This window comes from Malaclemys terrapin, chromosome 10, assembly GCF_027887155.1.
Source record: "Malaclemys terrapin pileata isolate rMalTer1 chromosome 10, rMalTer1.hap1, whole genome shotgun sequence".
In the NCBI taxonomy this organism is placed as follows: domain Eukaryota; kingdom Metazoa; phylum Chordata; order Testudines; family Emydidae; genus Malaclemys; species Malaclemys terrapin.
The window spans coordinates 81,721,469-81,742,679 of NC_071514.1; the positions used below are offsets into that span (position 1 = coordinate 81,721,469).

Here is a 21,211-nt window from a genome sequence, read left to right on the forward strand (position 1 = left end):
ACCGGGTGTCACAGAACCTGGTTAACATAAGCTGCTGTCTCAACAAAGCAGCCGTGCGCTGAAGGGATCTTAGAGGCTGAGCTGGTCAGAGGTCTGTCCACATTAAGGAAATCTGAGAAGGTGACATCCAGGATTCAAGACCATTGACTGAAAAGTGCTTCAGACAGGATGTTTCAGCTAGAGGTGCCGGCCTTCATGGTGAGGGAAAAGCCCTTCAAATAGGGTTCTTGGAGGTGATCCTGGAGCCTTGCTGCATGTTCACAGATGGTTAGTGCCTTCTTCCAGGAGTCCATCCTGAACATGAAAGCCACTTCAGGATGGGGGATTTCCCTTAGGCCTGGAGCATCCCTTGGTCTGTGGATCTCCCTGTCTGTGCTGAAGGGATGGTGTGTGGGAATTTGGTGTCTCTAGCGCTCCTCCCTCCCCACAGCACAATCTCTTCCATCTTGTGCTTTGTCTGGAAAGGGCTCAAGGGCTGCCCAGAGGATTCAGGGGGCCTGGGGTCTTCCCACTGCCGACTTGCCCCTGAAGACCCGGCGCTTCGGCGGCGGGTCCTGGGGCGGAAGGACCCCCCGCCTCGGGTCTTCACGGCACTCGGCGGCGAGTCCTGGGGCGGAAGGACCCCCCGCCACCGAAGACCCGGAGCGGAAGAAGCTCCGGGAGCCCGGGCACCATAAGAGTTTTCCAGGGCCCCCGGAGCGAGTGAAGGACCTCGCTCCAGGGGCCCCGAAAAACTCTCGTGGGGGCTTGGGGCAAATTGCCCCACTTGCCCCCCCCTCTGGGCGGCCCTGAAGGGCTCTGTCGAGTTTCAGGGCCGGGAGCGTCTGGGCTCTACGGCACTGTCCCCTGGAGACACTTCGGGGTCCCATGCAGTGACCTAACGGGGAGTGACCACTGTTCAAAGCCACAGTTGCTCTCCCAAGCCCCTTCTGTGGCTCATGCTTTGGTGCAGCGGCACTGGGACGAGCCGCAACCATGTAACCTGGAGGGAAGTCAGCAGAGCAGAGCGTAGGCAGGAGCTGCTTCTGCGCCCTACAACTGTACCCCGCTTCCTCCTGCATCCCCAGGGCTAGGAGACCTTGCCCCCCATAATTGCCACTGTGTTCCAGCACTCCCCAGCAGAGGAGACGCTCGGCAGCAGATTCTATAGAGTAGTTTTATATGCAGACTGTCCTCCTCCCCTGTGCTCTAGTGGGGGTGGGACAGCCGTCTTGGCATCTTCGGGTTACGGCAGAGGCCCAGTAGCAACCTGGGGAAAACTCACGCCGTTGCTGCCGCTGTCACCAATGCCGTAGCTGTTCTGCCACTCAGGGCCACCGGGCCAGCACCTTTCACTCAGCAATCAAGCAAGTTGGGATTGAACTGATTTTTCACGGCAGCGAGGGAGGGGTAGCCAGAACGATCCGTTCCCAGATCTCCTCCCAGCCCAAAGCCATGGTCAGTTCCACTAAGGCAACTGCTCTTTGTCTCTGCACCAAACACGCTTCTCTGGTCCTGAATCCTACAGCCAATTTTCACAGGGCTTGGGTTCTGAAATCACCCACGCTTTGCTAACAAAAGTCCAAGGCTTTCATGCCAGGTAGTTTAGGAGTCTGACTTTGTTTCCTGTTGCTTTAGCATCATGTACCGGCCCCAGGCAAGGCCCAGGGCCCAGCCTGTTGATATCAGACTGCCTAGTTGAGGTGCTTAGAAGCTTGGTCTGACAGCTCAGCCATCTGTCATCCTTGCAGTGCACCAGAGGCATTAGGCTTTTCACAGTCAGGCATGTGCAGGAACTTTTACAGGGTTTTCCTTCAAAATTCTTCCTTTTTATTGCACCCAAGTTGGCCAGTGGCTAGGAGCAAAACTGGCTGGAGTCTGGAGATCTTTAGCCAAAAACTTAAAAATCTTTTATTACCATTGGCTTTAAGACAGTTTAAGCAAATCTGGAATCCAAAATAAACCCACAGAGTTTTACTTTCTTAGGAACAAGGACATAATTATCACAATCTACCTTTTATAAGTGATGGGGCACAGGCTCTAGGGGGAGGGATAGCTCAGTGGTTTGAGCATTGGCCTGCTAAACCCAGGGTTGTGAGTTCAATCCATTTAGGGAACTGGGATAAAAATCTGTCTGGGGATTGGCCCTGCTTTGAGCAAGGGGTTGGACTAGATGATCTCCTAAGGTCCCTTACAACCCTGATATTCTATGAAACCCTGTGCTTGTTCACCATAGGCTGTCTATCTTAGGTTATCACCTGTCACCAGAGTATCTAAGGACTGGAAGTTTTATCTGCCTGACAAAGTATCCCTGCTGAAACACAGCCTTCCCAATGAATAAACAGCTCTATTCAAAGGAGACTGTCTAGGTGTATTTCCTAATTTTAAAACTTCTTGTTGAACAATTTATCAGACAAAAATCTGCCCTTGATATTCATTTCTTTGCCCCCCCCTCCTTTTTTTTATTTTGGCCTTCCTCTGTTGCAGACAAGAATTGGTTTATTATTGTAGGGTTGCTAGTCAGGTTGTTTTAGTTAAGAATTGATCTTAAGAGAAAAGACACCTAAATCATGACATGGGCTTTGCAAACAGAGATGGGGGAAATCATACACAGTAACACACAATAAATGACATGGGTTTTGCAAACAGACATAGGTGAAAAAAAAATAACAAGGCGGAACTTGTAGGGACTGATGGGTTCTGGCTCTATGTGGGACCACAAACAAGGGGCAGTGATGGAGAAGAGAACACAAAGAACCTTGCCCCCCCATTATGTGCATACGCTTAAGTGCCCCCACTGCAAAGCTCCACCCTACCCTGTACTGCCTCTCCTCGTCATTTCTACGTAACCAGATTTTAGTGGTGACAGGGATAATTTCCCGGTTAATAACCTTGGGCTGCAGAATATGTTCATGGTTCTGCAGCACGCAATATTGGAGCGCCTTCGATGGAACTCTGAATCATTTGCCACTTAGAAAATTAGCACTAAAATTCCTCTCCAAATCACAGGGTGGCGTTTTCAGCACTTTGCCGAGAAAATTCAGAGCACGTCATTTGTAAAATAGCTGGTTAACCAGTTTTTCCAAGAAGACTCAGAAAAGAGCAGGTTCCCATACAGTGACCTGCCTGAAAGATCTTTAGATGACTCATCTCTCTCTCATCTCACTGTCCTTCAGCTCCAGCCAAGCTACAGTGAGGACGACACACCACCCTCAGTGGCAAATGCTGTTTCTTGACATCATGCTGTTCCCAGGGTTAGTCTGAACAGAATGAATTTTCTTCCTGCCTCCAAACACCTAAAAGACATCACCTTGTGCCCTAGGAGATCAAATTCAACTCGTGGGGTTGAACAAAGAGTCCTCCCACAACGAACAAAGTAGAAACTGGCTTCCTTGGTTTTGGCCTGGCATAACAGTGGGCTTCGGAGTTTTGTTTTTTAGTTCAATGCACAGAAGCAAACTTGTGCACTGGTGAGTCATGTTACAAAATGAATTTCTCCCAGATTCTATCATCCACTAGAAAAACCCAGAGTCACGTTTCAGATGCAGACGGTCTTTCACAGCATACCATCTCGGCCAGGGATAGGTGACACTTTGCAGTGGAACAATTCATGCATTTGAGGAACAGGATAATTTATTCCATGAATTCAGACCCCGATCCTGCAAACCATTGTACATGTGTATACACTTGCCATCAGCAAGTTGATTCATATGCAGGAAGTTAAGCGCCTGTATAATGGTTTGAAGCATGGGTGGTGGGTTAATCCCCACTTCAGGAAGGCTAACCCCGCTGGCCCTGCCACTGGAGGAGCCCAATCCCCCCCCACACCGCTGGAGGAGCCCAATACCCCCCTGCCACTGAGCTCCAGGCCGAGCCGTTGGCCCCAGCACAAGCCTGACCCTCTGGCCCAACCCCTGGGCTGGCCTGAGCTGCCCAGGGCAGCCCCAGCTCCTGGTTGCTGGCGGGCCCAACCTCCAGGCTGTCGGCTGGAGCTGAGCCCTCACCAGCTTCCAGGTAGAGCGGCGGGGCCTTGGGGAGGAACATGGGTGGGGCCACAGCCTGGTCTAGGGGAGGCTTAGCCTGCCCTGGCCTTTGATACCCGCCACTCATGGTTTGATGGCTCTGACCCGTGCCCTTATTTTCTGTTCCCAGCTGACAATTCCCTTGCATGTATTCACTATTCAGAAACCACTCCCGTTACCACTGTCTGTAAAGCAGCGCTTGATCTAGATCACGTGAGCCGTTCACGCTCAGACTCTAAAACTCAAAATCCCAGCTGTGTGAGTTCGTTTCCTTTCTGTGCAAAGCAGCCCACGCAGCCCAACAAAGAAAAGGAAAGCAGTGGTCATTGGGGTGAGTTTACTCACCTGCTCGTGATACTCGATTCCCATGCTCAGCGTGTTGATCAGAATGGCGATCATAATCCCACGGTTGAAATACTTGCTCTCCACAATCCTTTTCAGCTTGTTGCCAAAAGCCACCCAAAGTCTAGCGACTTTATTCCTCTCCTTTGGTTTCTTTTTCTTCCTCTTCTTATTCCTCTGCTGCTGGATCTGATCTCTCTGGTCTCCGTGCCTCAGGTCCTGCGTAAATTCGTAGACGCCGTTGTTGTCAGAGTCGTAGCTGTCGGACTCGCTGAACTCAAACTCGGGATCCTCCAGAATGTTAGCACAGTAGGGGCAGTTCTGGAGTTCGCAGGTCAGGATGCTGGGCTGGGGGCTGGGCAGAGGGCACGGCACGTTCAAACCCGACAGCCTGCTGGAAGTCCTACACAGACCTACAACCAAGGGACACGCACAGGATCAGCAGCGGAATTAACTCCCACCTTACTCCCCAAATCTCCTGTTTTCCATGGACATGTCATTTTATAACAAACGTGATGGATCTGCTCTAGCTCCACCAGACATCACGGGCTTGATGCTAGACTCACTGGGCAAGGTTCTTCAGCCCGTGCCATTCAGGAGGTCAGACTGGGTGCTCATAACGCTCCCTTCTGGCCTTCAAATCTCTATAACTGCCTCTAATTTGGTCCAATATTTTCCATAGTCTCCCCTTTTATCTCTGTCTCCCCTCCTTCAAGTTCCACAAGTATCCCTTAGCTTCCTTGCTTCAGCTGTCTAGCCCTAGATAGGGCCATCCTCCCCCAGCACACGGTGATCTCTTTGCACTCTGTTGCAATTGAGTGGCACAGTGCACACGTTCCATTCACTTGGATTAAACCCAATGGTCTATCATCATTAATGGCGACCCTAGTGCTGCCTGAAAGTTATGCCAGATTTAGAGGACCCTTCAATTCCGATAACAAGGTGGGGGGAAGGACACTGGGGGAACAAGGACGGCTATAGATTAAACATCTCAGCAGTGGCTGCTTTGATGTCTCCTCACCCCTCCTTGCCTTTCAAGCTTTTTTGAAACGTTCATTTGAATTTCTTGCCGTCACGGCACAGCGGGAGTTGTGGCTATTTCGAACAGGCATGCCGGGGCTGGAATTTTTAATCCAATCTGTAACAGGGTTTGCTGGTGTGAGGAGAAAAGTTGGCAGCCCTCCCAGAAGCTGGGCATGGTGGCGGTGCTGCCTACCCAGCATGGAGAGGATGTGCCCAGCCAGGAGGTCTTTACAGACCAACGCAATGAGCCAACGGAGATGAATTGACCTGAACCTTCACCCGAATGGAACCTGATCCAGACTCCTGTGCGAGAGTCAAATACATACAGGGCAGGCAACTGCGCGGTAACGCTCCCCTCCTCCACATTGTGCTTGGTGGGAAGGGATCAGCTTGGAGGGAAGAGGGTAGTTGAGCTCCTGAACATGCTCAGACAGTGGCCTGTGTGCTGAGTCTGCCAAGAAAGGGGCTAACCGCTGGTTTTGGGGATGCAGACGAGACTTTCAGCAGCGTCTAGTGATTTTGGGTGCCTGCCCGGAGACACCATAAAGGAGTCTGATCTTCAAGGGCCCTTTCTTCAAGGCCCTTGTGAAGTCCCTCAAGTTGGGCACCAAAGTCACTAGTCATGTTTGAAGAGCTTGGCCTTCTCCACTGGGAAAAAGACTGCGACCCACCAACTCATTTCACAGAAGCCACCCAAGAGCCATCAGATAATAATGGTTGTGGGCCTAAAAGACAAGAGCATCACAGCAGTATTACAGTCATGATTTAGACCCCTGCTGTCTAATACTCCAGGAGGTTACAGAAAAAGCCATTGCTTCACTCACAAGGTCTGAAAGTTGGGTTACAATGAGAAATTGAAAGACTGGCTGCTTCACTGAACCTTACCCAGAAATCACAGGCCTGCAAAACTGGGCTGATCACCTCAGGAGAATGGGTTCTCTGGAGATTTCTGGTCATCATGCCAAAGATCCCAAGAGGTCAGAGGTATTTTCCCTCTCCCCCCGACTCCACACACTAGGCCACGTCAGCTCCTCTCTTTGCTAATTTACACAATGATTTAGAAATGCACAAGCAGATCCAAGGAGAAATGACTAAGCAGCTGCGTCAGAAGTACGCATGCTAGAGCACAGGGCTTGTACCTCCTAAATGCTATCGAAGTGTTAAAAATGATACAAAAACCACTGGCGCCGCAGATGTCTTCAGAGCACCAGAGTCTCCTTGGCTGCCTGCTCGAACAACCTCACAGCATTGCAGGGCACAAGCACTCTTAGGAACAGGCTGTACTTCATTTTGCTCAATTCCACAGCACAAAAAGAGAGAATATGCTCCCCCAATCACATCCCTTCTCGAGACACCAGGCCCCTTTCTCAGACAGGACTGTGAGCTCCCCGGCACTTAATACCTTGCTGATGCATGCAATTATCCTTCAAGGGTTTCTGTTTTGCACATCGCTTGCCAGGATTGGATTCCACTCTGCTCCTTCTTGCCGGCTGGGAAGGTGCAGGGGGATAAGTGAGGCAGCCCTTTGGACTATTCCGATTGAGCTGGAAGCCAGGAATGCCAGATGGAGCTCACCAACTGGCTTCAGTGTCTAATCCCTCCAGCATGGGGCAGGGATCTAGCGTGGGTCCATCGCTGAGCACAGGCTGGAGCCACTTCTCAGCAGGCGTGAGACACCGCGGCGTAGCGCCACGCTCTGTTTTTTGAAGCAAGGACCAGCAGTGGTGGAATTATTGGTCTCCAGCAGTGGCTAGTAGAGGGAACTAGGGGCTATGAAACTCTTGCTTAAATGGATCAATTTAAATACTCCTTTCCCTGCCTTGCTAAGGTGCCTCTCCAGCCCTGCAAATATTTCTTGGGGTGATGGTGTAGAAAGGGGTCACCTCCCTTTCTTCCCATTTCAAGGCCTCTCCAAACCCACACAACTGCTGTCTGCCTCCACCTTCAAGTAGGGTTGCCAACTTTCTAATCGCACACAATCGAATACCCTTGTCCCGCCCCCTTTTCTGCCCCTTTCCCAAGACTCCACCCCTGGCATGAAGCCCCGCCCCCACTCACTCCATCCCCCCCTCCCTCTGTCACTTACTCTCCTCCACTCCCACTGGGTAAGGAAAGCCATTCAGCCAGTTTTAAGCCGGACAATCCCGTTTTTAATGGTTTGTCCAGTCTCACAGCTGGAGAATGGCATGCATGTGAGGGATGGGGCAGCGTGCTCTTCAAAATGGCACCCTCATGTGGTGTGACCTCACACTGGTAGGGGTGGGGTCACTCTGGGAGGAGGGGGGGGGGAAGGCCGACACCATTCCTGGAAGTACTAAAATGTCCGGTGTTCTGGGGCTGCATGAGTGGCCGCCCTACCAATGGGATAGGGATTGGACGTTAGACTGGTCAAGCTGGAAATCAGATTTAGAACCTGTGGAGGCAAGAGTAGATATGCGCTCAACTGGGTGGCTTCGAGTCCCAGGGATTTCCACCGGGAATTCCACTCGACTTTCCTTCCCCCTAGAAACACCCTCCTTCCAAGTGACCAAGAGATGCCTGATAACCCTCTTCTTTACTTCCTATTGTCAACTGTTCTGCAGTTCACTGACAAGCAGCTGCTGCGTTCCACCCTGTAGGGGCTGCACTTCAGCGAGAGACGATATGATTCTGATCGAGTTTATAAAGTGCTTTGGTATCCTTAGGGTTGAAAGGGCCTCTATAAACACAGGGTACTATTATTAATGGCCTTATTAAGAGCAAGGTCTTTGAAGGATGCTGAGCCAAATTAAAATCCAGTGAAGTCACTGAATTCACATGGGTGTAAGTGAAAGGTGAATCTCACATCAAAGCAGAGAACCGGGCTCTTTGTGCACATCAGCAGGACCAACCTCCGGCTTGAACTGTGAGTTTCAAGCAACGGCCATGGAACAGTTTCTTTGCTTTCAAATTCCAGGAGCGTGGGCTTTTATCTCAAAGTAAATACATACTCTCACACTCAGTGCCGGCTCCAGGCACCAGCTAAGGAAGCAGGTGCTTGGGGCGGCCAATACAAAGGGGCGGCACTCTGTCCGATATTGGGGCGGCACGTCCGGGTCTTCGGCGGGAATTCGGCGGCGGGTCCCTCTCTTCCTCTTTGTGCTGCCACCGAAGTGCCTCCAAAGAGGAAGAGAGGGAGTGAAGGACCCGCTGCCGAACTGCCGCCGAAGAATGCAGCGGCGCGATTGGGGCGGCAGAAAACCTGGAGCCAGCCCTGCTCACACTATAGCCTTCGTTAACTTATAGAGTTAAGGCCACGCCGATGATGAATATAAAACCCTTGCATAAGCAACAAGAATATTACAATGAACCCTTCCCGCCACTGGGCATTTTAAAAGGGAGGAAGTGTCCAATGTCCAGTGAAGGTAATTTATATAAATAATTTCATGAGCTTTACCCATTTGTGCATTCAGTTAAAGACAATGTTGACATGGAAAAAGTCACCCAACATATTTCACAAACAACCTTAAATCTGACCCACAAGACATACTTAGAACTCTTTTAACATCTGCATCACTAGTTTAAATAGTTGCGTGTGTACATGCGTGGATGAATATAAACTGTACTGACAACCACAAACATTAAAAATCACGAGACTGACTTAGAAATCACGAGATTTTAAAAATAATAACGTGGGGTCTTTTAATTTACTTTTTGTCATTTTAGACTTTAGAGTTCACGTTTTCCATCTTTTCTCTGCCACGATGAGGGCTAGACACAGTTTTTTTTTTGTTAAAAAAAGGAAACTAAAAGTCTCTCATAATCCCATGATTCCAGCAGCTGGGGTTTTAAGAAAAGCAACAAATATTATGAAACTCACAATAAAACCGTGAGAGTCAGCACTGCTGAATGCGGCCACACACAATGTACAATTGGTGAGACGTATGTTGAAAGAGTTCATAAGATATGTGCATGTTCAACGTTAATGCCGTCGTTTCCCTGATTTAAAAGAGCTCTGAGTGGCTTTGCAGGCCTAGCACATTCCCCTGTGCAGGGAAAAACGGAAGACAGGGGAAGACTAGAGGATCTAGACTTATGTGGTTTTGCTGCTCCCACATCCCTCTGTTGAGTACTAGCATATAGCAACCATACCGCTCCCCACGGCACAGCAGAACCCCACAAGAGCAGGGTTTGGGGTCTCTTCTCTTTCCATCTTTATTTTTCATGTATGGAGATTCATTTTCCTGTCCCCTTTTGGGCTTGCGAATGAGCACATGGAATGGTGCAGCATGTAGAGTGGACTCTTCCCTTTTAACCAAAGCCTCGAGAAACATGCCCAAAGAGGTGCAATACAGTCAGCACACCGGGCGAAACTCATGCAGCGTAGACAGCTGACATCCAAGCTTTCCTTGGAAGCCAGCTGCCCAGGGGGATATGCACAGAACAGCAAGAGAAACTACTCCAAAGGCAGTGGTTTACTTTGATAAATCAGTTCATCAGAGGCTGACAAGGAGCGAGACTGAGGGTTTCGCATTCGGCTTGTAACGTCAGGGACAAAAGATCGGAGATCAGAAATAAACGAAGCCACCAGGCCCACTCTATCCTCATTCATCACTGCCACCCTGGAGACCGGATTCCAGGCAGTGGATTTTCATTTTGGGTGGGAGTGAAGAGGGAAACTCCAGGAAACACTGTTCTCTGGGTGCAAAGCGACAAGCTGTTTGTTTCGTAGCAGTGAGAAAGAGGCGGTCAGTCTTGCTTAGGGCTCGCTGTCTGCGCATTCACACTGCATACTTCAAACCAGCCAGCCAGCAGAAGGCAGGGCATAACAAAGTATACAGCCCAGAACTTGCCTTATTCCTGGCTTCTCCGCTTACATGGTTCAGGAAATCTGTGTGCGCTCATCTGCTCTCCAGTTAGTGCCCCTCACCTTTAATGGCTTTGTCCTCATGTCACTGCTCCGGAGATTTCATCCATTCCCCCCCCTTGTCCCAATACAGCCTCCATGATTAACAATCCCTGATTTTTTCATTTATTTGCCGCAGGTCTCAGTGCAGGCAAGGGGGCATTTTATATGTCAAAACACAAACAAGCAAATATAAAATAGGAGCCCAAAGTACATCCTGCCCTGAACCCAATTTGGCCGGCACAAGTTTCTGGAAATCAGAGGGGAGAGGGACAGGTGAGAAAGGCTTCAAATTTACAGCTGCACTAGAGCCTGATGCAATCTCATTGACCCAAACCCTGCAGTCCACCCAGGATTCCCCACCAGCTTAAGTGAGGACTGTGGATCATCATGAGAAATGGTCAAACTGATTCTGACCGACTAAGAACCCGTCTGACCCTTCGCCCACAGCTAAGTGCTGGCTTCACTTTTTCTCCCCAGGATTTTTATTTTCCTCTGGGTTTCAATAGGGCCCATACAAAGCCTGTTCTCTCTCTTCAGGCTCCATTTCGCAGAACCAAGAAGTTGGGCTAATTCTGATGGGCTTTAGACAAGCATGCAAACTCTTGGGCGCTTGGCTACCCTGAACCTGAACTCCAACCCCTGTGAGGTTCACCCATCCCCAGTTACAAGGAAGGTCAGAGCTCCCATGAAGATATGAAATTGGGCTCTAGTTAGCCCTTGAAGACCCTTTCCTACAAATCCCATCTGACCATTTGCCCCTTGCCCACTGATTCCAAGCAGGACATCAAGTCCTTTGTCCTTACCATGTTCTCCCATCAGTTGACGGAGTTTCTCAAAAGGAGCTGCATTCAAACTCACTGGGCTATTAACCATGGCCACAGGGCCGCTGCCACTTTTCTTCCCTTTGGGTACCGGGGCAGAACTGGCTTTGCTAGCTGGAGAAGGCAAGATGGTTGGATAATTCATATTTCCATGGTTGGTGGTGAGCCCAGCGGTCAGTTTAATACTTGCAGTGGCATTGGAAGACTTGCATTTCACCTGCGGTCCTTCGACGTGGCAGTCAGCATGGTAAATGCTATGGACAGACTCTGAATCCAGATGAGGAGGAGGGCTATGCAGGTTGGGGGATGGAGACGGAAGCATCAGTTGGCTCCCAGACTTCATGACCTTCAGCTCCAGGTCACAGATCTCAGGGTTGGAACGTAGCCCCCGAGGGCTCCCATTGCTGATGTGGTAGTGGTGGTGATGGTGGTGATGGTGGTGGATGAGGTGGTGGATGGAGGTGATGCGTTTTTTGCTTCTGCGGCTTTGCCCATTGGGGGCACTGTTGGGGTTCACCTTTTTCCGGCGCTTGCTCTGCCAGTTGTTGTACAGACGTAACGTCCGCCGCTTTACCTTCCTGAAGATGTGGCAGATATATTTGAGAAGCTCATCGTAGCAGCTGCCCGGCTCCGAGAAGCTGGCGATTGTGCTGTCGTTGGAGAGGTAGCGGGCACGCTGCTCCTTCATCAGCTGGTTCTCCCGCTGCTTTGTTTCAGAAAACTGTGTTGCTATCACAACCAGGCACAAGTTAATCATGAAGAAAGAACCCACCTGGGGAAGCCAAGAAGAGAGGAATCACCAATTTTACCAAGAAGCACCCACCAAATACACCGAATTGCCCCCAGGGAAGTCACAATATTTGCTGGGCTCATTTTAAGATCAGGATTTGCCCATCATGCCGAATACCCAGGTCTGCAGTTGGAGAATCAAGGGCTGTATTAATTACACTAAAGGTTTTAGATTTGCACTTACGCTCTTTTAAGCTATTTCAGCGGCAACAAGGGAGATCTTTACTTTTAAACGCCCGCCCCCTCAAACCCAAGACTGACATCGGTTATAGTGGGACTTACAAACCAAAATTTAACCAAAGTACTGCTGAGAAATACATCATTTAACTAGCAAGCAGCTGGCCAACGTGCAGAGAGGATGTTCAGTAGTTTGTGTTTCACGTGCTCTCTTGTACTGGAACTGCCAATATGTCCCCTCTTCCTTTTAACTCACTTACCCATAGGCATGATGTACTCTGATTTCTGAGACACCAGCCAGGATTCAAACCCCCATTTGGAGAGTCCTTTCAGGTTTAGCCCCTCCTAACAAAGAGTAAGGGTGCTCTAGCGTAGCAGCAGTTAATAAATGCCCGCCGATCACATAGCTGATCCGAGCAGGGTCAGACAAGGAAAGGGGAAGCTGGTGTTAAGGAGACAAAGGGAATGTCTACACTGGAGCTGTAATTTCCAGCGTGGGGAGACATACCTGCGCTAGCTCTGATCGAAGTGGCACACTAAAAATACAGTGTAGCTGCGGTGGTGCGGGCAGCGGGAAGGGCAGTGGCCCCAGGACAATCCCACCCAAACCCTCGGTAGGTACTCAGGTGTCTAGCCCATCCTGTTGCTTGTGCCACGGTGGCTACACTGCTGTTTTTAGTGTGCAAAGCTAGTGCACGTACATCTACCTGTGCTGGGAATTACACCTACAGCTGCCGTGTAGACATCACCCACTCTCCTCCCCGCTGGCTGATGCTGGAAAGTCCTTGTGTGGTTTGAGTTGATGCGGTTTGCTGCTGGAAATAAAGCAAGGCCTGAGGACAGGGATGTGACATAACCTGTAGAGTTGGGATCTTTATTCCCCCCCCTCCCCCCCAGCCAGTGAGTCCTACCCCCACTCGGAGCTGTAGATGCATATTCATCTACGTTGGGCGTGGTTTTCATAGGTGCCCAGAGACACTGCCATGGGTGCACTGAAATCAGTCCATTCACCAAAATGAAATCAGTAACTAAAAGCACCACTTGATGTCTGGGCTTTCCATGTACGTGTGTCCGAATGAAGCATCTTACTGTCTGAGTTAGTCTGCATCCTAGCTACTATCCTAAGACCCTTCTCCAGTCCGGTGACTGGGACCAGGATGGGCCTTACATTTCATGGGCAAGAACGAAGGATTAGTTGCCTTCTATTCAGGTCACACTGCCTGATGGGAACATAGTATCCTTCTAAGAGGAGGGAGACAGGGCTAGTCAAGGGTGGTGGAGATCATAAGGGATTGTGAGGTTCTCCAAAAGAACAGGACACAACTGACCCCCCCCCCACTCTCTTTGCTTTGCTGAAGGCCATGCCGGTGGGTATGATGTCATTCTGGCTTCGCCCCTTCTCTCCCTGCCTTTCCCTCTCATTTCCCTGGTTAGCACATTGCAAAAGATCAACCTCAGGGAAATGTCCAGTGTTCCTGTTATGAGAACCAATGCACCGAGACTTAAAAGTGATTGATGTCGAGAGATAGACTCAAGGTGCCGTTACCTGTGTGCTGGGCTCAGCAGTAAATGTATGGATTTAATTTGGGCCATTGTTCCAAGCCTCCTCTGGAGAAATCGCTGGGTTACTGATATGCAGTGATAATCTCCAATCTTTAGCATCAGCCTGGGCGCTCTCTGGGAAGAACTAAGGATGCCACCCTCAGCCCCAATTAGTCACTTTCTGGGTTTTTCTGAAGGGCTATGAATATGCAGAAATGTTCGAGGGAGTCCCGAATAGAAGCCCAGGTCTCCTGTTCCCAGCTCTATGCACTAACCACTAGAGCACAGTAGCTGCAAAGCAAGTGCATGTATTTCTAGAAGTGCTGGAAATTACACCTATAGCCGCTGCGGAGATGTCTTGCAGGAGACATTTCTGCTAATAAAGGATAATCCGGCATCTGGGGTTCTACACAAGTAGTTCCTTTCTAATATAAACAAATTGCCTTCTGGAATGTCAAGGAGGCTGGGGGGTGGGACGCAAGAGACGTGTGCTGCTTATTCTCGTTAGCAGTCCTGGCAACAAGGCACAACAGCTAGGAGAAGTCAAGGTTATAAGATCAAGACTCGGAGAGCGGGGGGGGGGAGGGGCCTATATGGTTTGACGAGCTGCAGTAATACATCATATTTATGTTGCTAAGAAGGACAAAGCTTTTTGTGCCATAATCTCCCACCCGCAGCAGGAAAACCACCTTCATGACGACACCCAGGGTTTGCAGAGAGTCCTCGTGGCCCGAATGACATGCTGACAGGGTCATCATCACAGCACCTGGCTCTTCTCCAGGAAAGGGCCCTTACACAACTTTAACATGGAGGGGCGGGGGAGTGCGCGTGGCCAGTGAGTTATACTTACTATTATAAGCAATATAAAATATATAAAATTGTAAAAAGAATGTGCATCCATAACATAATACATGATGTCAACCCATCCTTCCAGGGTTATAACCTACACGGAGAGAAAGAAGAGGAAAAAAGAACAAGTTACAATTAGGATCAAAGTTAATGTCAAACTTCTGCCGACGCCTGTTACTTATCACTTTGCAAAGCCTGTCAATGTTCTCGCAGTAATTCTTTCCTAGCTGGCTTAGCATCACAGTAATAAGTGCTACACATGTGGCCAAGAGACTGGCCTAAGGTTTCAAAGGAATCGAGCATGATTCAAACTGATAAAACAACACAATGAAACAGCTGAAGGACTGGTTCAGAGCCAGTGCAAAGCAGAACTTACAGACGGAGCTGCTGCAAAGATACAAACAGGGACATGAAATCTACCTTGGTCTGTTGGTTCCATTACACTTAAAGTGAGAAGCTCCTGATTTGAAAGAGGTTCTGGTTTTTTTTACCTCCGTTCTTTGTAATATCCACCCCAAAGCCTAATATTAAAATTGCATTATTGTTGGTGCTGAGGCAAACTGTTTGAACGAAAGAAAGTGACTTAAATTAAATTGTAGATCACTTACATCCTTGTGTTTTCAATCTCCTGTTGCTTAGGAAAGGAGCTGCGGATTTAATTAACACTAAGCAGCCAGTGTTCAGAGTAAAGTAACAGCCGCTGCATCATTCCGGCTATTTATTTAATTAAAATGCAGCCAAACATTCATTTTGCAACATTTCACACCCTGTGCTAGGTCTGATCCTGCCTTCTTTGCACAACCAACACACCTGATTATGAATTTCCTGGCAGTAAACTAGGCACAGGGCCAAATTCTGTCCTCGGTTACGCATCGGCACATACTTGGACTGGCGCCATTGACTTTGATGACATTCCTCCAGATTTACACCACATTTGAAACGGGGTCACTGAGATCCTCGATAGCCATACAGTTACTCTTGATTGACACCGGTGTGAATGAGATCAGAATCAGGCCTAATACGCGTATAGGCATATCGGCAGGAAATTATAAAAGGACTCTATGCAAAGTTCTGGTTACAGCCATTGAGAGAGAGTCAGTCTGACTTCTTCCACTTTAAGTTGGTATTGCATAAGTAGCCTTAAAGTGGGAGAATTGCATGTGCAAGGGATATAGGGTCGGTCTACACTGCAATGTACGCCCAGGGTTCAAACTCAAGCCTAACCTTCCTTCTGTCCACACACAAATCACGCTAACCCAGGGCTTGGACCCAGGGTCTCAGCACCCCAAAGGGATGAAGGTTCTGAGCCTGAGTCAAGCCAGGATATGGGGTTAAACCCTATTGCTTTGCAGTGTAGACGCAGCCCCACTGGACTTGTGTTTGGGAGCCTGTCAAAAGTATCCCACAATCCTATGGGCCAACTTTCTTTGTCTTCTGGACAGTTACGTTTGGGGGACAGTCAAGTTTTCCCATGCTGCACCACGAACAAAGGTCTAGAGTGGCCACATTTTGGGAGGGCGCAAGGAAATCTGGGATAGTTGGTTGGATTCAGGTCTGCGTATTGCAGTGTTGATGCTGGGGCCACAGGTTCAGGCCTGGGTTAGAAAATTCTTAACCTAGGTTTGGCAATCAGTGTAGATGCTCAAGCCCTGGGTTCTCTAATCCAGAGTCCGCTGACTCGAGTTCCACTAAGCCTAAGATTACATTGCAATGTAGACATACCCATTGGTATGTAGCTCCTTTCCTCCTGGGTTTTTCTAATGGAGCTGAAATAAACATGGGTCCTTGTTGTTTGATTTTCTATGCAACAGCATGACTGTCAGTGTTCTCACAACACTATACTCAGGATCACCCCAAACCTGGTGGAATAGAAAGTTTCGATCATCTTGCCCCATCCCATCTCTCACCCTTGGTTTACACATGTGCTGAAGGGGAGATCGTTTAAAGAGACAGAAAACTACATGCACCTGATTCTCCTCTCGCTTCAGTCACTGGAAGTCAAGAGTACCTCTATCCGATTCAATGGTGTGAAACTGACATGACAGCAGGCTCGGGCTCTGAATCTGCTGCTTCTGCCTTGTGGTTGAAACATTTGCACAGAACAAAATTTCTTTCATCCGAGTCCCTGCCATGCCAGGGAGAGGATTGTCTCCAGCACTAATTACTTGTGCAGTTTCACAGGGAATCCAAGGAGATCAAGTTGGCAGGCAGCATGGGAGTACAGTAAAAGCTTTGTTACCCGGCATGTTGGGGGCATGAGGGGTTCTGGTTAACTAAGTGTTAAACTTACCAATGGAGGGAGGGAGGTTGGGTGCGGGAGGGGGCTTAGGGCTGGGGCGCGGGAGGGGGGTGTGGGGCGTGGGCTCTGGGAGAGAGTTTAGATGCGGGAGGGGGCTCAGGGCAGGGGTTAGGACACGGGAGGGGTTTCAGGGTGCCGGATCTGGTCGGCGCTCACCTCGGGCAGCTCCCACAAGCAGTGACATGTCCCTCAGCTCCTAGGCAGAGATGTGGTCAGGCGGCTCTACACGCTGCCTCCGCCTGCAGGCACCACCTCCACAGCTCCCATTGGCCACAGCTCCTGGCCAATGGGAGCTGTGGAGCCAGCACTCGGGGCGGGGCAATGCAAGGAGCCCCCGTGGCTGTTTCTCTGCCTAGGAGCAGTAGACATGTTGCCACTTCCGGAGAACCATAAGGAGCCAAGCAGGGAGACTGCTGGCCCTGCGCCAACCGGACTTTTAACGGCCCAGTCAGCAGTGCTGACCGGAACCGCCAGGGTCCCTTTGCGACCAGGTGTTCCGGTCGAAAACTGGACACCTGGCAACCTTATTGAAGATTTGTATTGGGAGATATCAGAAATGCTGGTTTCTAGAGCTTTTTCGTTGATGAAGTGCCAGAGAACACAGTTTTTACTGTATATCGAACTGCTGCCAGTTACCCAAGAAGGCGGGCTTCCCCGTAGTGCTCAAGATTTTATTTTATACCCTCTCTCCCTTCTTTCAGTGAGTCTTTTGGAGTCGCGCTGTAACAGCTGTGGTAACAGGTGTTCTATCCGTTTACACTTGGTGATGAAAAATGAGCCCCGGGACCCAAAACATATTGGATATACCTCTTCACTGAATTGGAGTTTGGCTGGCAAACCTCAAATCGAATGTAGTAAAATGATTAAATGGCAGAGGCATCTCAATGAGGGCCGCTCTGCGGTCGAGTTCTTGAGGCGCTATGAAGTGCAGTGCCTGAGAAACAGCTTCAGGAACTCGGGAGCGTGCGTGGAGGGAGAACTGAACCGTTACATTAATAGAGGGTTTTTTTTTCTCGTGCATTACACATCTTTTCCAATTGCTGTCAATCGACACACCAGATTTCTGCTGCAACGGGCGGAAAACACTCACCCAGCTCCCAGAATATTCAACGGTCATTAGGACTCGCATTGCTGAGTCGTTTGCAAAACAAAGTGATGCAGACCAATAGGGTGTGACTGGCTCCTGGTGGATTCATTCTTACAATGCACACACAATGTCAAATGCAGAAATACCCTTGGAAAGTTCATTCCTGAGGGATTTCGAAGGTGGCTGGAACCAGGAACCACTGGAAATCTCATCAGCAAGGTTGGTCCTCACAAGATGTCCGGCTACTTTTTCTAATCATATGGGTAGGGCAAAGTCCACCACATGGATGCTTGTCTGAGCTGAAAGAAGCCTCTAGACTTTTAGAGCCTCTCATTTACATTAAGGCCCCTTTAGACGACATTGGCAGTGTAAACGCTCAAAGTGAGTTGAAATAGATTTTTCACCGGTTTTAATGCCCCTTTATAGGGAGAATCAGGCCCCAAGGCTTTTGTCCATCACTGGTTTAGATAAAATGAACTACACAGGTTGATTCTTAGGAACAAACTCAGCTGCCCCTAGTGACATTCCAGAGAAATCCCAGAGGGGAGGGATAGCTCAGTGGTTTGAGCATTGGCCTGCTAAACCCAGGGTGGTGAGTTCAATCCTTGAGGGGGCCACTTAGGGATCTGGGGCAAAATCAGTACTTGGTCCTGCTAGTGAAGGCAGGGGGCTGGACTCGATGACCTTTCAAGGTCCATCCTAGGAGACAGGATATCTCCATTTATAATAAAATAAAGAGCACACTGCTGTAAATCCAGAGTAACTCTATTCACTTTCATGGGATGGCTCTGGATTGACGGTGCCCATTGGAAAACAGAATTTGACCCCTTATTTATGTCCCCAGACCAAAAACAGTTGGCGATTAGGTCAAGAATACTCTATATTGCCTGTAAAAATCAGATATTTTTTCAGCACTGTATTGCTTGCGACTCCCCCTTCGGGCACCCTGAATGTAATATCACCTACTCTATTCAATGGAAATTACTCCCCTCCCACTTCCAGGCTCCAGTGTGATTAATCCAGTTGACACTAGCCCCATTTGTTCCTCCAAGCCCCTTTTAAATATCTTCCAAGGACCCAAAGCACCTTTCCCTGTGCTTTGCAATCATGTCAATTCATGCTCAATAATTAAATTCAGTTCAAATCAGAATCGTTCACAGACAGACGTATTAAAACAGCCCCTCCAAAATGTACCAGTTCAAAGCCTCCCACAGAGGCAACATGCAATCATTTATCCACAGAGATAAGGCAGCAAGAAACACGTTTCCTAATTCTGCTCTGATGAAAAAGATTTGTGCAAGATACGCGGCAAACCCAAAACGGCAGCTGGAGGGAAATAGCTGAAAGATTCAATTAAGATGATTGACAAGCTAGGGCCCTGCCAATTGCAATAACATGCTGGAGATGGAGAGGGAAAGCAAAGCTGCCCCCTTTAGCATCAGGAAGGGATTTGGTTGATGAAGACCTGGGCAGAAAGTGGGGCTGTCACGGAAGGCAGATGAAGGTCCTATAGGACAGACACTGGATTCTCCCTGCCTGCTTTCACCACTCCCTTAACTCTCATCTGTATGTTTTCAGCTGGGTGAGGGGTGGATTAAACCACCCAACCCCAACAGAAGTGGGTGCTAAAACCCTGCATCTTGTCCCAGCAATTGACATGCTAGGGCCTGATTCTCTGCTCACATCAGTGCACGGTCTTGGCCCAAAGCTCACTGGAGCGAATGGAAAGACGTGCTTTGACTTCATTTCGCTTTGCATCAGGCCCTATATCAGGAGTTACTCAATGGCATTATACTGGTGCGCAATGGGCGAGAGAAGAGATTCACAACAACAAAGTCTCTCTGGGCCTGATTACACAGTGCTTTAGCGCGCACCAGTGGGGTATGCATTTTAGTCCACACTAGCGTGTCACACAATAACTGGCCCATGTGGATCCTGCTGGCGTGCACTAAAAGCTCCCTAGTATGCACGAATGTAGCCCAGTTTCAAACAGACCTGTGTTACCGTGCAGTAGGGAAACGTTTCGTGGGTGCCACCAGGGGTCATATGGGCCACTTAGCGCACGATACGCTAGTGCGGATTAAAATGTGTATCCTTCTGGTGCAGACTAACGCAATGCGTACGCAAGCCCTCCCTTAGGGCTCGTCTACACTACAAATGCTCTGCTGGCATAGGCATACTGATATAAACTATGCCGGCAAAGCCTCTAGTGGAGAGGCAGGTTAGACCGACAAAAGGAGGAGTTGTTGGTGCAGTTAAATCACAACGTAAGATACACTGGCAAAAGGACAACGTAAGATACACTGGCAAAAGGATTCTTTGTGTCTACACTAGGGTTTTTGCTAGGGGTTCTGAGTTTTTCACACCCCTTCCTGACATAGCTAGGCTTGCAAAACTTTGTAGTGAAGACGAAATCTCAGTTATCCTGGGACTGAATCTCCTGTTATATTTATACTGTCTTAATGCCATTGATTTATAGCAGTGTAATTGGGAGCAGAATCAGGCCTTCTGTTTGAGTCAATCAGAATCAGCCTAAGATTTTAGATCTAAAGTCATAAGGGAGCGATGTAGATTAAAGCCAGTAGCTATTAACTCAGGCATCCTGGCTGTTCAATGGGAGACAGTTTACCTAGTTTTTTTCTGTCAGTCCCCAGACCACTTTAACTCTCTTTCCGGAATTATTTCTTACTGCGCGTCTACAAGTTTTTTCACCATAAAAGCATTGTCTCCAAGCTCTGCCAAAGTGTATGCAGAGACTTGGCCACAGCCCAGCTCGAGGTCAGGTTTTTCTTCTCTTTAGTGTCACTTTTTGAAAGAGGGGAAAAAAACCCAAACCCCATAAACTCCTTTAATTAGGAAAGTCAATGTTACTTTTGAAACACTTAAGTCTTCTCTGTATATTATAAAGCACTAACGGTGAGTGCCAGACGGACTGCTGCAGAAATGAACCTTGAAGTCCTGCTAATCAATGGAGAAGTTGGCAAAAACTACCTTGTGAAGGGAAGCCTACAAGCTAAGTACTAAATGCCCGGCCTACTAAATTCTGGCCTCATCCCTGACACTAGACCTTAAACACCGGGAAACTCTGCTTTTGTAATCACTTGAGCTAGCTTGACTTGTAGAGCTGTTCTTACGATGTGTGGGAGGAAAATGTTGCCTAATAGTTAGATCAAGGAACTAGAAGCCTGCGCTCCTGGGTTCTATTTCCAGCTCTGACACCTTAGTCAAGTCCCTTGCTTGTTCATTTCAAAAGTTTAGGACCTGATTCAGCAAAGCACTTAAGCATACGCTTGCCTTTCTGAATCAGGGTCTAATGCAGGATTGAATCCTAAACGTTTGCAAAACGTTTTGAGATCCTTGCATGTCAGGATCATCTTAATTGATATATCAGTCAATATTTACATATATATTCAA

The 21,211-nt window shown here is 48.8% G+C and overlaps 1 protein-coding gene across 1 annotated transcript in view; it reads right to left on the reverse strand.

Moving 5' to 3' along the window:
* CACNA1H (calcium voltage-gated channel subunit alpha1 H) overlaps window positions 1-21,211 on the reverse strand; it is a 206,842-nt gene that overhangs the window by 125,253 nt on the left and 60,378 nt on the right. Inside the window, exons 6-8 of the mRNA XM_054042758.1 lie at window positions 14,413-14,505; window positions 11,037-11,826; window positions 4,347-4,756 (exon numbers count right to left, since the gene is read on the reverse strand). Coding sequence (XP_053898733.1) covers window positions 4,347-4,756; window positions 11,037-11,826; window positions 14,413-14,505 — 1,293 coding nt within the window. The remainder of the gene's footprint in view (window positions 1-4,346; window positions 4,757-11,036; window positions 11,827-14,412; window positions 14,506-21,211) is intronic.